Source organism: Suricata suricatta, chromosome 16, assembly GCF_006229205.1.
Source record: "Suricata suricatta isolate VVHF042 chromosome 16, meerkat_22Aug2017_6uvM2_HiC, whole genome shotgun sequence".
NCBI classification, from domain to species: Eukaryota; Metazoa; Chordata; class Mammalia; order Carnivora; family Herpestidae; genus Suricata; species Suricata suricatta.
In genome coordinates, this window is record NC_043715.1 from 48,647,562 (window position 1) to 48,661,539 (window position 13,978).

At 54.1% G+C, this 13,978-nt stretch overlaps 1 protein-coding gene across 1 annotated transcript in view; it reads right to left on the reverse strand.

Moving 5' to 3' along the window:
- ERCC2 (ERCC excision repair 2, TFIIH core complex helicase subunit) overlaps positions 1-9,291 on the reverse strand; it is a 17,373-nt gene extending 8,082 nt beyond the window's left edge. The window contains exons 1-12 of the mRNA XM_029925315.1: positions 9,258-9,291; positions 8,837-8,936; positions 6,883-6,960; positions 6,743-6,805; positions 6,478-6,591; positions 3,034-3,150; positions 2,819-2,935; positions 2,488-2,611; positions 2,295-2,391; positions 1,981-2,114; positions 1,732-1,900; positions 181-299 (exon numbers count right to left, since the gene is read on the reverse strand). Coding sequence (XP_029781175.1) covers positions 181-299; positions 1,732-1,900; positions 1,981-2,114; positions 2,295-2,391; positions 2,488-2,611; positions 2,819-2,935; positions 3,034-3,150; positions 6,478-6,591; positions 6,743-6,805; positions 6,883-6,960; positions 8,837-8,936; positions 9,258-9,262 — 1,237 coding nt within the window. The 5' untranslated portion in view covers positions 9,263-9,291. The remainder of the gene's footprint in view (positions 1-180; positions 300-1,731; positions 1,901-1,980; positions 2,115-2,294; positions 2,392-2,487; positions 2,612-2,818; positions 2,936-3,033; positions 3,151-6,477; positions 6,592-6,742; positions 6,806-6,882; positions 6,961-8,836; positions 8,937-9,257) is intronic.
- Positions 9,292-13,978: the final 4,687 nt, after the last annotated feature.

Below are 13,978 nucleotides of genomic sequence, written 5' to 3' on the forward strand. Positions count from 1 at the left end.
GGGGAGGGGGGAGGGGGAAGGAGGGAGGACTCTCGCTGCCCTCGAAATAAAGACCAGACTCCGAGCCCAACCCTACAAGGTCCTGGAAGTCTGAGTCCCACAGACAACTCGCTGGACTGTGCCGGCCCCCAGATTCCAACCGCCAGGGGGCCCAGCAGAGGGAGGAGAGGACGAGCTTACCCTTGGCATAGGTGCTGACAAGGGTGGCGAAGTTTGCGAGGAGGGTGAGGGGAGAGAAGTCTGCGAGGTCGGCGATCTCCAGGGTGTGCAGGAGGGAGCGGAGGCGTTCGGCACAGAACCTGGTGCAGAGGCCGGTGGGCTCAGGGCGGTGGCGGAGGGCTAACAGGCCCAGCAACCCCCCGCGGTCACGGTCGGTCTCCCTGGGTGACGGGGTGCTCCAGGCAAACAGACTGAGGCTGCTTCAGTCACCTGCACATCCCCGCACCGCACACCCGCCCGTCATGCAGACAGTCCTGAGTCACGCAGTCGTATGTCACACGTGGCCGCACAACCTCATACAGGCTCTTGGTCAGAAGAGGAGAGCCACAACCATACCCGGAGTCCCAGTCACAATCTGAATCCCACATGGCCACACACACACTCACACCAGGACCTGGCACACCGCGTCTGTCACGCTGGGCCACCGTGGTGGCACATCCAGGCGTCAGAGTCCCACACACTCACAGAGGACAATCTCGCATGCACTGTGTCACCAGCACGCACTCGCACATGAGGCCACCCGGTCACCTAGGCTTGAGGCCGCCACCCACAAGGCAGGTCCCGGAGCGGGAGCACCTGCTCTCAGAGCCAGGAGGACCGCCAGAGCTTTAGAACCTGTGTCCGAACGCCACCTGCTCCCAGTCTGTCATCTGTACGCCCCCATCCTGGCCGGACCGGGTGTCCCCTTCTGAGCTCCCCCATCCCAGCCATGCTCACCCTGGTCGTCCCAGCCTGGGGACAGGCCGAGCCATCCTGCGGGCCGCCCCAGCCCCTTAGAGGCAGGCGGCCAGGGGCTTCAGAACCCTATGGGCCTGGTTTCACATAAGCGGCCCACGAGGTGCTGATGACCCCAGGCAATGGCTCCTCCCCCCCCCCACCAGGCCACACTGTCCTCTGCAGCGCAGGGGTGCTGTCCTGAGCTCCCACAGACACGGAACGCAAAGCGCTCAGCTCGTGGTCAGTGCTCAAGACATGGTAAGTGACTTCTGTCACTGCTCTCTCATTTCACCACCAAAGAAACCTGGGAGTAAAGATGATGTCTCCTGCTTCCCAATGAACAAAAGAGGAAACTGAGGTTCAGAGGAGACCAAGGACTTCTGCAAAACAGCCAAGGAAAAGTAGAGAAGGCCCCACCCTGCTCCCAGATCTATTCTCAGCCTGTTCTGTGCGGGGGAGACCGACCCCCGCCACAGACTGCTGGGGGGTGTTCCTAGCTCCTGCTTCAGGCTTCTGGGGAACAAAGAGAAGCCCCGGGAGGAGACAGGGGTCCAGGGAACCCACCCCGCTGGGGCTCGTCAGGACGAGTGCCCAGGACCCGTCAGACCCCCTGCCCTGCCCACCTCCGTCAAGCTCTCCGCTTGCCTGCCAGGTTCCTGCCCAGCACAGGGAGGCGGGCCCAAGCGCTACCTCACCCGTGGGCCCGCCGGGTGCGCCGGAACGCCACGGCGCATGCTCACTCTACACCCACCCCTTTCTCCGCCACCACCCGGGTCGCCATCCCGGGGGGCGCACCTGAGGGGCTTGCGCTGGATGCACACACGCTGGGCCAGGCCGCTCAGGAAGGCGGGGGGGCTCTCCTGCACCACGTGCTGCACCCGCAGCCGCCACTTGACGTACTCCAGCAGCCGCCGGAGGAAGCCCAGGAAGTGCTCGGCTGTGCGGATGGAGCCGGGGACCGCCTCTGCGGGGTGGGGGGGGGCAGGGTCAGCCACCATGGGGAGGAGGGACGGGGCGCAGGCACGGCGGGGCGCGGCAGCTCACCCTGCAGCACCTCGTCGGGGAGCACGGGGTTGGCCAGGTGGGCGTCGGTCTCCCGGGCAGCACTGGCCTCCCGCAGCCCCTCCACCAGGCGGCGGTACTCCTCCCGCAGGCGCTGCTCATCCGTCTCCTTGATCCTGTGGGGGAGGGGGTGATCGGGTGTGAGAAGAGTGGGGGGCATCTGGGGGACGGGCACTGGGACAGGATCTGTGTTCCCGGGAGTACGTCAGGCAGGGCACAGGGACGCGGGGGATGCTAGAGGACCCGACAGCAGGGGCAGGGGTGGTGGCAGGTCCGGCAGGTCCCAAGGCCCCCACCTGAGCACCGTCTTCTGCAAGGTCTCCAGGTTGCCCTGGCAGCGGTCGAGGGTCCGGCGGGTGATGTTGACGCTCATGGAGTCGATGCAGACGTTGTCTAGAGGAGAGCGGGGGGAGAGCTGGGCTCAGACTGCGGAGGCAGTAGCAGCAGCAGCAGCCAGAGGGGCTGACGACGTCCAACCCCCCACCTCACCGATGTTGTGGGCCTCATCGAAGACCACGACGGCCTTGCGGGCCAGCTCCTTGGAGACCAGCTCCGCGATCTTGGGGTCCAAGAGGTAGTGGTAGCTGTAAACCACCACGTTGGCATGCAGGATCTAGGGGCGCGGAGGGCAGGGTTACCCCAGCCTCTCGGAGAGCCCCCAGCCTCGGCCCAGCCACCCCCCACCAGCACAGCCATCGCTCCCTCCAGGGCCCACAGAGGCGGGGCCAGGCAAGCCGGACCCAGGCAAGGTACAAACACGAGCCAATGGATAGACAGACAGACCCCCCTGCCCCTCCGCCCAGCCCCCTGGCCCCCTCACCGAATATCGGGCAAGGAAATAAGGGCACCAGCCCTGGCGCCGCCCCAGGGCCTTCAGGTCATCCAGGTTGTAGATGCCTGCAGGGAGGGGTACCTGGCGCCCGTGGACGTCAAACTCCTGGGGGTGGGAGGGTACGCGGGCGTCAGGGAGGACGGCTGTCACGGCCACCTTACTCCCCGGCCCTCCCGACCTCCCTCAGCCCACTCGGCGGGCACCTCGTAGAAGCGGCAGTGGGGCAGGCTGGGGTCCTGCTGGTACTGCGCCCGCACATAGGAGGCCGTGAGGCTGTGGCATTTCCCGTCGACGTCTTTCCCAAAGCGCAGGGGCATCACCTGGGGGCCGGGGGACATCTGAGTGCCCAGGAGCGCAAGCATTCCTTGCCCCTGGGTCTCTATGCCTACCAGCCGGGCGGGAAGGGGGCTGGCCTGCCCATCCGGGGTGAGAATCAGGAACTGTGGGGAGACTTGAACCTCAACTTATTTCGTTATTAAACAGTGAAGACACTTGGGAACTTAACTGAGGAGGCATAAGAGCAGGGCAACAGTTAGACTCTTACATTGATCTTGGGCTTGTGAGTTTAAGCCCCACGTTGGGTGTAGAAATTACCTAAAAAATAAAACCTCAAGGGGAATGCCCGGGTGGCTCAGTTGAGCGGCCAACTTCAGCCCAGGTCATGATCTCAAAGTTCATGGGTCTGAGCCCCATGCCGGGCTCTGCGCTGGCAGCTGGGAGCCTGGAGCCTGCTTCGGATTCTGTGTCTCCCTCTCTCTCTGCCCCTCCCTGACTCCTGCTGTGTGTGTATCTCTCTCTCTCTAAATATTTTTAAAAAATTTAATTAAAAATAAAATCTTGGGGCCCATGAGCAGCTCAGTCGGTTGAGCATCCAACTTTAGCTAAGGTCATGATCTTACAGTTCATGAGTTCGAGCCTCACACAGGGCTCTGCACCAACAGTGCACTCTGCCTGGCATTCCCTCCGTTTCCCTCTCCCCGCTCCTCCCTCCCCCCGCCCCACCCGTACATTCATGTGCGCTCTCACTCAAAATAAACAAACTTAAAAAATTATAAAAGAAAATCTTTAGGGGTACCTGGGTGGCTCAGTGGGGCAAGCATTCAACTCTTAATCTTGGCTCAGGTCATGATCTCATGGTTTGGGAGATCCAGCCCTGCATCGGGCTCTGTGCTAGCAGTGCTTGGAGCCTGCTTGGGATTCTCTCTCCCTCTCTTCCCCTCCTCCATTCACATACTTGCATTGCACACACTCTCAAATAAACTTAAAAAAATTCTTTTTAATTAAAAAAACATTTTAATGTTTATTTATTAAGACAGAGAGAAACAGCGCATGAGTAGGGGAGGGGCAGAGAGAGAGGGAGACATAGAATCCGAAGCAGGCTCCAGGCTCTGAGCTGTCTGCACAAAGCCCGATGTGGGGCTCAAACCCACAAACCATGAGATCATGACCTGAGCTGAAGTTGGATGCTTAACCGACTGAGCCACTCAGGTGCCCCCAAAAATAAAATATTAAAAAAGGGGGGAGGGACAGAAAACAGATGGGTGGTTGCCTTGGGCGGGGGGTGAGAAATGGATGAAGGGGAGGAAACTTCCAGTTATAAAATAAACGAGTTCTAGGGATGTCTAAGGAGACTGTAGTTCATAATTCCGTATTGCATTATTCCAAGATCCTAAGAGATCTGAAAAGTTCTCATTACAAAAAAAAATCATTGAATTCTGGAAAGTGATAGATATAACTAGACTTAACCATGGTGATCATTTTGCAAACTACACAAATAGGGAACCTGTACACCGGCCACCTGAAACTAACATGGTATGTCAATTACACCTCAATTTAAAAAAAAAAAAATCAAGCTTTGAAGACTCTTTAGTGCATCCCTTAAGGGTGACTGCTTTATCTTTACAAATGCTAAAAATATCCAGAACCCTGGCAAGTCTGAGACTCAGAGGAGGTTCCGTGGCACAGTTTGAGAATGGGTCTTGCCTTGCCCCGTGGCCCTGAGGCTCTGGGGGTGGCACCACCACAGCCCCAGGGCCCACTTTCCCCACAACAGAACCTGTTCCTTCACCAAAGGGAAGCCTCTTGAGGCTGCTGACCCTTCCCTCTTCCCTTCCTCTTTCCTCCACTGCCAAGGCCCATGCTTCTAATTATCATCCATCTCATCTATCAGGTCTCACACTCTTACAAAGAACGTCATGTAATATATATTCCGCGAGTTACCACATGTAAAGTGCCTGGAACACTGCTTGGCAGTGAGCCCGATGGTTTTGTAACATAACTCAATAGTCATGAATGTTCTATGTGTCACAGATCATTATATAAATATCACGGCCATTTCTAATGTTGTTTTAGCTTTTTGCACATGCTAAGGGCGATACATAATCTCACTCAGTCTTTTATTTTTTTAATGTTTATTCATTTTTCAGACACAGCGTGTGAGCAGGGGAGGGGCAGAGAGGGAGACACAGAATGAGAAGCAGCCTCCAGGCTCTGAGCTGCCAGCACAGAGCCAGATGCAGGGCTCGAACCCACGGACCGTGAGATCACAAGCTGAGCTTAACTGACTGAGCCACCCAGGCGCCCCTCAGTCTTTTTTTTTATTTACTGAGATATAATGGACATGTAACACTATGTTAGTTTCAGCTTGTACAACATTAGGATTCCATACTTGTATACATTGCAAAATGACCACAATAAATCTATAGTTAATATCCATCACCACATAGTTACAGTTTTGTTTTTTTTTAAAATAAGCTTATGCCCAGTTTGGGGCTTGAACTCATGACCCTGGAGAGTCACATGCTGCACTGACTGAGCCAGCCAGGCACCCCACAACTTTTTCTTTTTATTCTTATAATGTTTTGTTTTGTTTGAGACACAGAGAAACAGAGCATGAGTGGGGGAGGGTCAGAGAGAGAGGGAGACACAGAATCAGAAGCAGACTCCAGACTCTGAGCCGTCAGCACAGAGCCCGACATGGGGCTTGAACCCACGAATCGTGAGATCATGGCCTGAACCGAAGTCGGCCGCTTAACCAACTGAGCCACCCAGGCGCCCCCACAATTTTTTCTTATGATGAGAATTTTTAAGATCTAGTCTCTCAGCAACTTTCAAATACATGACAGAATGTTAACAACAGCCAGCATACTATACATGACAACCCTGTGACCTACGTGTTTTATAACTGGAAGTTGGTACATTTTGACCCCCTTTGCCCATTTCACTCTCACACACACACACACACACACACACACACACACACACACACACCCCTCCCCACCAGTTGCCCAATCTTATCAACAGCTGTATGAAGCCAGTAACTAATTACCCGTTTTACAGAAAGGGAGACTGAAGCCCAACTACAGAAAGCCCACCTACCCGAAAATACAGGACTATTACGCTTCAGAGCCAGGAAACCCGGCCTGCAGGACCCCCGGGAACTGCCTGTCTAACCTCTCTCAGGCTGGGGAGGACGTGCGTCTGTCTGGGCCACGAATGAGGAGTCAGGTTTTGATGAGCAAGGAGGGGACTCTGCCTGGTCCCTGCCTCTCGCCCTGAGAGGTCAGGTCTTGGGATCAGGGACTCCTGGATGGACGGAAGTCTCCTCAATCCGGAGGCTTCGGGCAAGGGGAACAATGGGCACTCACCTCAGGATGAATGCACAGGTTTTTCCGGGAGCTCAGAGCCAGCCCCAAAAACGGCAGCTTCTCACCCTCCTGCTTCTCATAGAAGTGGAGCAACTTCCGAAGCTCTTCGATCACCTGTTCCCCAGGGGGAGGAGGTAGGGGGGACTCCAGCACAAGGCCCCGCCCCGCCCCCAGCTTCTCAAACACCCCCTCCCCAAAGCAGGAGAGCAGCCAGCAGAGGGACCAGCAAGCCCCAGGGAACGGCCGGGGACTGGCCCTGGCTCACCTTCTCGATCTCAGGCACGGTCCTCGAGCAGTAGATGAGCTTGGTCACCTCCAGCGGATACGCCTGCCGACGACAACGGGCTCAGCCCCTGCTGGATCCCTTCCCCCGGCCCCCCCTCTGCGGGCCCAGGGGTCACTTACCCTCTGGTACGCCATGATCAGGGCCAGCAGGGACACGGTCTTCCCAGTCCCCGAGGGCATCTCCAGGACTCCATGACCCTGCGTGTTGAGATGAGGGAGACAGAACTTCAGGGACACAAACTCTGGGAACTGCTCCCAGGATGCCACCATCTTGAAAAAGTCTACGCCCCAGGGACAGTGGGTTTGAACCCCACTTTGGCCACTTCTTTGTTGTTGAGTGGTCACGGACAACACCCATCTGGCCTTGGTGTTCTCAACTCTAAAATGGGCCTAGGGGTACTTGGCTGGCTTAGTCAGAGCATGTGACTCTTAACCTTGGGGTTGTGAGTTTGAGCCCCACAGAAGCTTAAAAAAAAACAACTAAGTAAATAAGGGGCACCTGGGTGGCTCGTTGGTTAAGCAGCCGACTTCGGCTGAGGTCATGATCTCGCGGTTCCAGAGTTTGAGCTGCGAGTCTGGCTCTGGAGCCTGCTTCAGATTCTGTGTCTCCCTCTCTCTCTGCCCCTCCCCTGCTCTTTTTCTGTCTGTCTTTCAAAAATAAATAAATGTTAAAAAAAAAAATTTTTTTTAAAGTAAATAAGTAAAATGGGCCTAATACACACTTCTTTACAGAATTACCGAGGGGATGAATGAGAAACTGAGGCTTATATATATAGCATGGTAACTGACATGTAGCAGCCTCTTTTTTAATTTAGCAAACACTCCCACAGCACTTACTCTGTGCTTGACACTATTTTTCACGTTTATTTATTTTTTGAGAGAAAGAGCAAACGAGAGCATGAAGGGGGAGAGGTGCAGAGAGAAAGTGGGACAGAGGATCCAAAGCAGACTCCACGCTGACAGCCGCCAGCCGATGCGGGGCTCGAACTCAGGAGTCCTGAGATCATGACCTGAGCTGAAGTAGGAACCAACTGAGCCACCCAGGAACCCCTGGCACGGCTTCTAAGTGACTTCCATCGGAGTTTCTGAACCTAAGTTCTATGGACATTTGGGGGTCAGATAATACTTGGCGGAGGAGGGCGCTGTCCTGCGCACTGCAGAGTCCATGGCCTCTACCTACTAGATGCCAGCAGCACTGCCCCCCTCCACTAGTAGGACAACCAGGAATGTCTCTGGACACTGCCTCGGGGGTTAAAACCACCCCCAGTTAAGAACTGCTGCCTTACAGGGGCGCCTGGGTGGCTCAGTCAGTTAAACGTCTGACTTCGGCGGCTCAGGTCATGATCTCACGGTTCGTGGGTTCGAGCCCGGCGTCCGGCTCTGTGCTGACAGCTCAGAGCCTGGAGCCTGCTTCGGATTGTGTCTCTTTCTCTCTCTCTGTCCTCCCCTGCTCAGGCTCTGTCTCTCTCAGTCTCTCATAAATAAATAAAAGTATTAAAAGAAAAACCAAACTGCTTCCTTACTTACCAAATTAACTTATACAGCCTTCACATTAACCTCTGAGGATAGGCAGTCTTGCGAAGCCCATTTTACACACGTGAAGACCGGAAACAGGGAGATTAAGTGATTCACCCAACTGCACACAGCTGTGGGTCTAGGCTTCCACCCCAGAGAGCCGCTCTAAAGCAGTGCAGCCTCTGCTAAATGTTAGGTGCTGTTATCATGAACTATTATTTTTTTTTAATGTTTATTTACTTTTGAGAGAGAGAAAGAGTGAGTGAGTAGAGGAGGGAAAGAGACAGAGAGAGAGGGAGGCACAGATCGGGAGCAGGCTCCTGGATCTGAGCGGGAAGCACAGAGCCCGACGCGGGGCTCGAACCCACGGACCGCTAGATCATGACCTGAGCCACCCAGGCATCCCTTGAACTATTATTTCAGATGCCAGGAGTTTGGGGAGCGCTGGCTTCCCAAGGACCTCAGATTCCTAAAACCTAGCCGTCCAGAAAGTTCAGTCTTAGACGCACGGGGGCAGTCCCACCTGCCGGGTGGGAAGCGGCGGCCGGGGCTCACCCACCTTGGCGTCCAGTGTGCGTTTGAGCTCCAGCATGTAAGAGAACTGCTCCGGGTAGATGTAGTCGTACGGGAAGTAGACCAGCAGCCCGTCCACGTTGAGCCTGGAGGCAGGGGCGGCCGGGTCAGCCCCCCGGGCCCCTCCGCAGCCCCCACATTCCCCTGGTCGTCCAGCCGAGAGGAGTCACCTGCCCGGCGCCGGTCCATCCTCCAGCCCCGCCGAGCACCCCCTACTTCCCCGGGAGCCACGGGTCCCCCGGGCATCTCCTCGCTGACCGTCCTCGTTACCGCCCCGAGGGTCCCCGCGCCTCCCCCCACTCCTCCGGCACCCCCTCGTCCCCCCCAGGGGCGCACCCGCTGGTCCCCTCATCTTTTAGACCCCGCCGAGCCCGCCCGAGAGCAGCGAACCCCGAAACCCCACTCACTTCATGGCGCCGGCAGCGGCTACAAGCGGCGTTAACCCGCCTCCCTCATAAATATTCAGCGAGCGGGATCCGCCGGGAGGCCTCGAGGCGCCGCTCCAACTTTCTCACGACACCATTGGCTGAAGCTCCCGTCACTCTCCTTATGCGCGTGCGCACTGCGATGCCGGGGGAGCGGGCCCCCGGGGGAGGAGGCGTCGGAGGCGTTCGCTGAGGATCGCAGAGTGCCAAGAACAAAACATGAAGGGAGAGAACCGAGATAATCGATCCCATTCATTACTGTTTGGTCTTCCTGCATCTACACTGATTATCCAGCGGATAGTCGAAAGGAAATGACCGGCAAATTGCGGACCCTTACAGAGCTCACGATTTAGGAATGTCTTCGCCACACAAGACAAACATGCATTTATATAATGCCCGCTGTGCCCTAGACTTCTCTGGGGATAAATAACTCCTCCCATTTAGTGACCGCGGACTGTTTGCCAGATGTTGTCCTAATCAGGCGGTAATGCAAAGGCACTGTGACTTGACGGGTAAGGTGTGGACTCTGAAATCAGAAAGCCTGGGTCCAAATCTTGGCTCCATTGACTATTAGCTGTGTGACCTTGGTCACATTAACTTCTCATCTACAAAGTAGGAACAATAGATTATCTGCAATGTAGATGATGTTTAAATTAACCCACATAAGGCAAATTCTGGCAACCATAGGGCTACAATCAGAGAAAGTGCTGTTGACGAAGGGGTGTGGAGTGGTCAGAAAAGCCTTCCTTAAGGAAGTGAGGTTTGAGTAGGGACAAGAAGTTGGAGAAGGGGACGCATGGGAGAAGTGGAAATGGTGTTGGTGCTCCAGCCAGAGGGAATATTGTACACAAATCTGTGGCCAGAAGAAAGCATAGGAACCTTTTGTTCTGGAAGGACAGAGGCAAAGAGAGGAGAGATGATGTAGCTGGAGGGAGGGGCAGGGCCAAGCCAAACACCTTGATAGCAGCCTGCAGAACCCTCTTTAACTATCGTACCTTCTGGTCACCCCCACACCGACCAACCTTCCCTCTCTAATCCCCTCCTCTCCCACTTAGCTCATTCCATTTCAGCTACATTATCCTCCTTGCTGTTTCCAGAACACTCTAAGCACATCCCACCTCAGGGCCTTTGCACCTGCTCTTTCCTCTGTCTGGAATCTCTTCCCCAGATGTCCATTTGCCTGGACCTCCTCACATCCCTCAGATCTTTGCTATCTGTGGCACCAAATTAAATTTAACCCCCTACACACACACACACACACACACACACACACACACACACACACTCATACACTACCCACAGTATCTGCCTCCCTTCCTTTTTCTTTCAAACCACCCGACATGCTAAATATTTGACTTATTTTGTTTAGAAACGGCAGCTCCATAAAGACAGGGTTTTTGTCCATTTTGTTCACTCCCGTATCTGGAGTCCTTGCTACTGGGCCTGGCACTCAGCAAATAAATAAATATCTGTGGAAGGAAAAATAAATAAATAAATGAAGGAATAAATAAATATCTATGGGAGGAATAAATAACCAGGGGGGAAGGGAAATGGTAAAATTTGCATTCTGAACTCATAAGTCACTTGGGGTGCCTTAAGACTGGCAAACAGAGTCAGGCTAAGGCTAGGGAAGTAGGGTGCCTGGGTGGCTCAGTCAGTTAAGGGTCTGGCAGCCAAGAAAGAATTCTTGAAGACATCTTTGGTGCAAAAAGGTGATGTTATGAAAGCACGGGGACAGGACCCGCCCTGGGGTCATGATGGGTAACTAGTTATGTACCCTCAGGTTGGGAGGGTGGGGCACGGATAGAGTACGTTTCTAAGGAATTTTGGAAGCGAGGTTTCCAGGACCTTGAGGGTCTAGCTAGGGAAGCTAGGGAAATGCCATTTGTTACCTTTTCTTAAAAAAAAAAAAAAAAAAAAGCCTCAGTCATGAGACCCTTCAGATGTATGGAGAGGTGGGGGGGCGGGGGCCATAAGCTTGGAGGATGATGTCCCACGTAGATCTTGGGACAGTTGAGATCAAGGAAGTGGATTTACAGGATCCTGAAGATTGGGATAACATTAAGCTAAGGTTCTCTTTTGCCCCTAGCGAAATGTCACCATCCACCCACCATCCATTGAGGCAGCTGAGCTTCTGGAGGGAGGTCACTCTGCCAATTTCAAAGATGTGTCAATGGGCTGGAGGAAGTAAGGGAATTAAATTTATCACTTGCTTAGTTTCCCACATCACCGTGGCAAGCACTTAAACCCCTTTTCCTTTGTTCGTGGGTAGCCAGGAGTGTCCGGGCAATATCACACATAATCCATGGGCCGGGGGGAAGCAACCTGTATTTTGCCCTCAGCCCCACGCTTCCCCTTTATCTTATATCTCAGAGACCCGTGTGCCTCCCCCGAGGAGCACCTAGCCCCATCTCGCTGCTTACTCCCCTGCCTTCTCTTTGTCTCCACTGGTGTCCTCTGCCTGCAACGCCATCTCCCCTACTGTATCCTCGCTCGCTCTATCCCTCAACTCACTTCCAAGTCTCAGAGATGTTCCCTCCTCCAGGAAGCCCTCCCTGACCACCTCCAGGCTGGGTCAGGTACCATCTCCGGGCTCTCCCTTCCTATCCCTGGTTACTTTGTTCAAGTGGAGGGAAAGGAGGAAGGACATCTTACTTTTTTTAATAGAATATTTCTTTAACATTTTTGAGAGAGAGAGCACGCACGTGCGCGGGCACATACACACACACACACACACACACACACAAGTTTGGGAGGAGCAAATAGAGAGAGTAAAACAGAATCCCAAGCAGGCTCCGCACCCTCAGCACAGAGCCTGATGCGGGGCTCGAACCCACGAACTGTGAGATCATGACCTGAGCTGAAATCAAGAGTGGGACACATAACCAACTGAGCCACCCAAGAATATGATGAAACCAGAATTATGATGAAATGAAATTGAGTACCGGACTGACATGAGCCAGGCATCCTACTAAGCTTTCTGCTAACCTGCCTGAAGTCCTTCCCCCCTGCGCTGGCTGGCGAATATTTACAACAAATTACCCCCAAATGTAACAGTCGAGAACAACAGCATCATCTCACGGGGCCTGCAGGTCGGGAGCTGCAAGCAGCTGCAGACATCCCAGCTCCTCCGGGAATCAATCCTCCACTGAGCTCACCAGGTGGTTGCCGCTAAGATTCATTTCCTTGCGGGCTGTTGGCCCAGGGCCACCTTCAGGTCCCAGCCACATGGGCATCCCTGAAGGCAGCTGGCTTCATCAGGTGGAGAAGCAAACGGAGCCAGAGAGAGGTGCAAAGAAGACGGAAGTCCCCATCTTTTGTAATCTGGTGTCAGAAAGGACGATGGTCCATCACTTTTGCTGAATTCTGTTCCTTAAAAGACGTCCCTACATCCAGGCCCTGGTCAAGGTCAGGGGGTCCTCAAGGGCATGAACACCAGGAGGCAGGGATAATCCAGAGCCACCTTAGAATGACTTCCTCTAGCCTCCTCCGAGCCCCTGCAGTCACTGTTCCCTCAGTCTGGAAGGCTCTTCCCCCAGGTCTTTGTGTGGCTTCCTCCCTCCCCTTGCATCCCCTCCTACAAAACGGTCTTCTTTCATCGGCGAGAATTTCCAAACCAGTCTATTTTAAATACATTTTAAGGTGTATTCATTTTTCAGAGACAGAGGGAGACTGAGGGCGAGTGAAGAAGCAGAGAGAGAGGGAGACACAGAACCCCAAGCAGGCTCCAGGCTCTGAGCTAGCTGTCAGCACAGAGCCTGATGCGGGGCTTAAACTCACCAACTGCGAGATCATGACCTGAGCTGAAGTCGGACACTTAACCGACTGAGCCACCCAGCCGCCCCCAGACCAGTCTATTTAAACTGCAATACTCCCGGGGCACCTGGGTGGCTCTTTTGGTTAAGCATCTGTGATCATTATCAGGTTGATCTCATGGTCCGTGGCTTCTCACTTTAAGTGTGGAGCCCAGCTGGGATTCTCTCCCTCTCTCTCTTCCCCTCCCATGTGCACTCTCTCTTGCTTGCTCTCTCTCTCTCAAAATAAGTAAAACTTGGGGCGCCTGGGTGGCTCAGTCAGTTGAGCATCCGACTTCGGCTCATGTCAGAATCTCACAGTTCGTGGGTTTGAGCCCCACATTGGGCTCTGTGCTGACAGCTCAGAGCAGGAACCCTGCTTCAGATTTCGTGTCTCCCTCTCTTTCTGCCCCTCCCCCGCTCATAATCTGTCTCTCTGTCTCTCAAAAATAAATAAATGTTTAATAAAACAAGTAAAACTTAAATTGCAACCCTCCCTGGGTAGGCTGAATAATGGTCTGCAAACATCTCCAGGCCCTTGACTTCTGGATTCAACACACTTTGCAGGTGTTGAGATATCCAGGTGTGCCCCCAAGTGTAGTCACAGAAGAGGGAGATCCAAGATCAGGACAGAAACAGAGACAATGTAACACAGAACCGAGACCCTATACAGCAGGAGGAAGCAGGCAGAGCCAAAGAAAACAAGGAATGCGGCTCCAGAAGCCGAGAAAGAGAAGGAAACGGATTCTCCCACAGAGCCTCAGGGAATGCAGCCCTTGCCAAGGCTGATTTCAGCCAGTGAAACTGTTTGGGCCTCTGACCTTCAGAACTGTAAGAAAATAAATGTGTGTTGTTTTAAGCCACTGAGTTTAGACTCATTTGTTGAGGCAGACGCAGGAAATTCATATA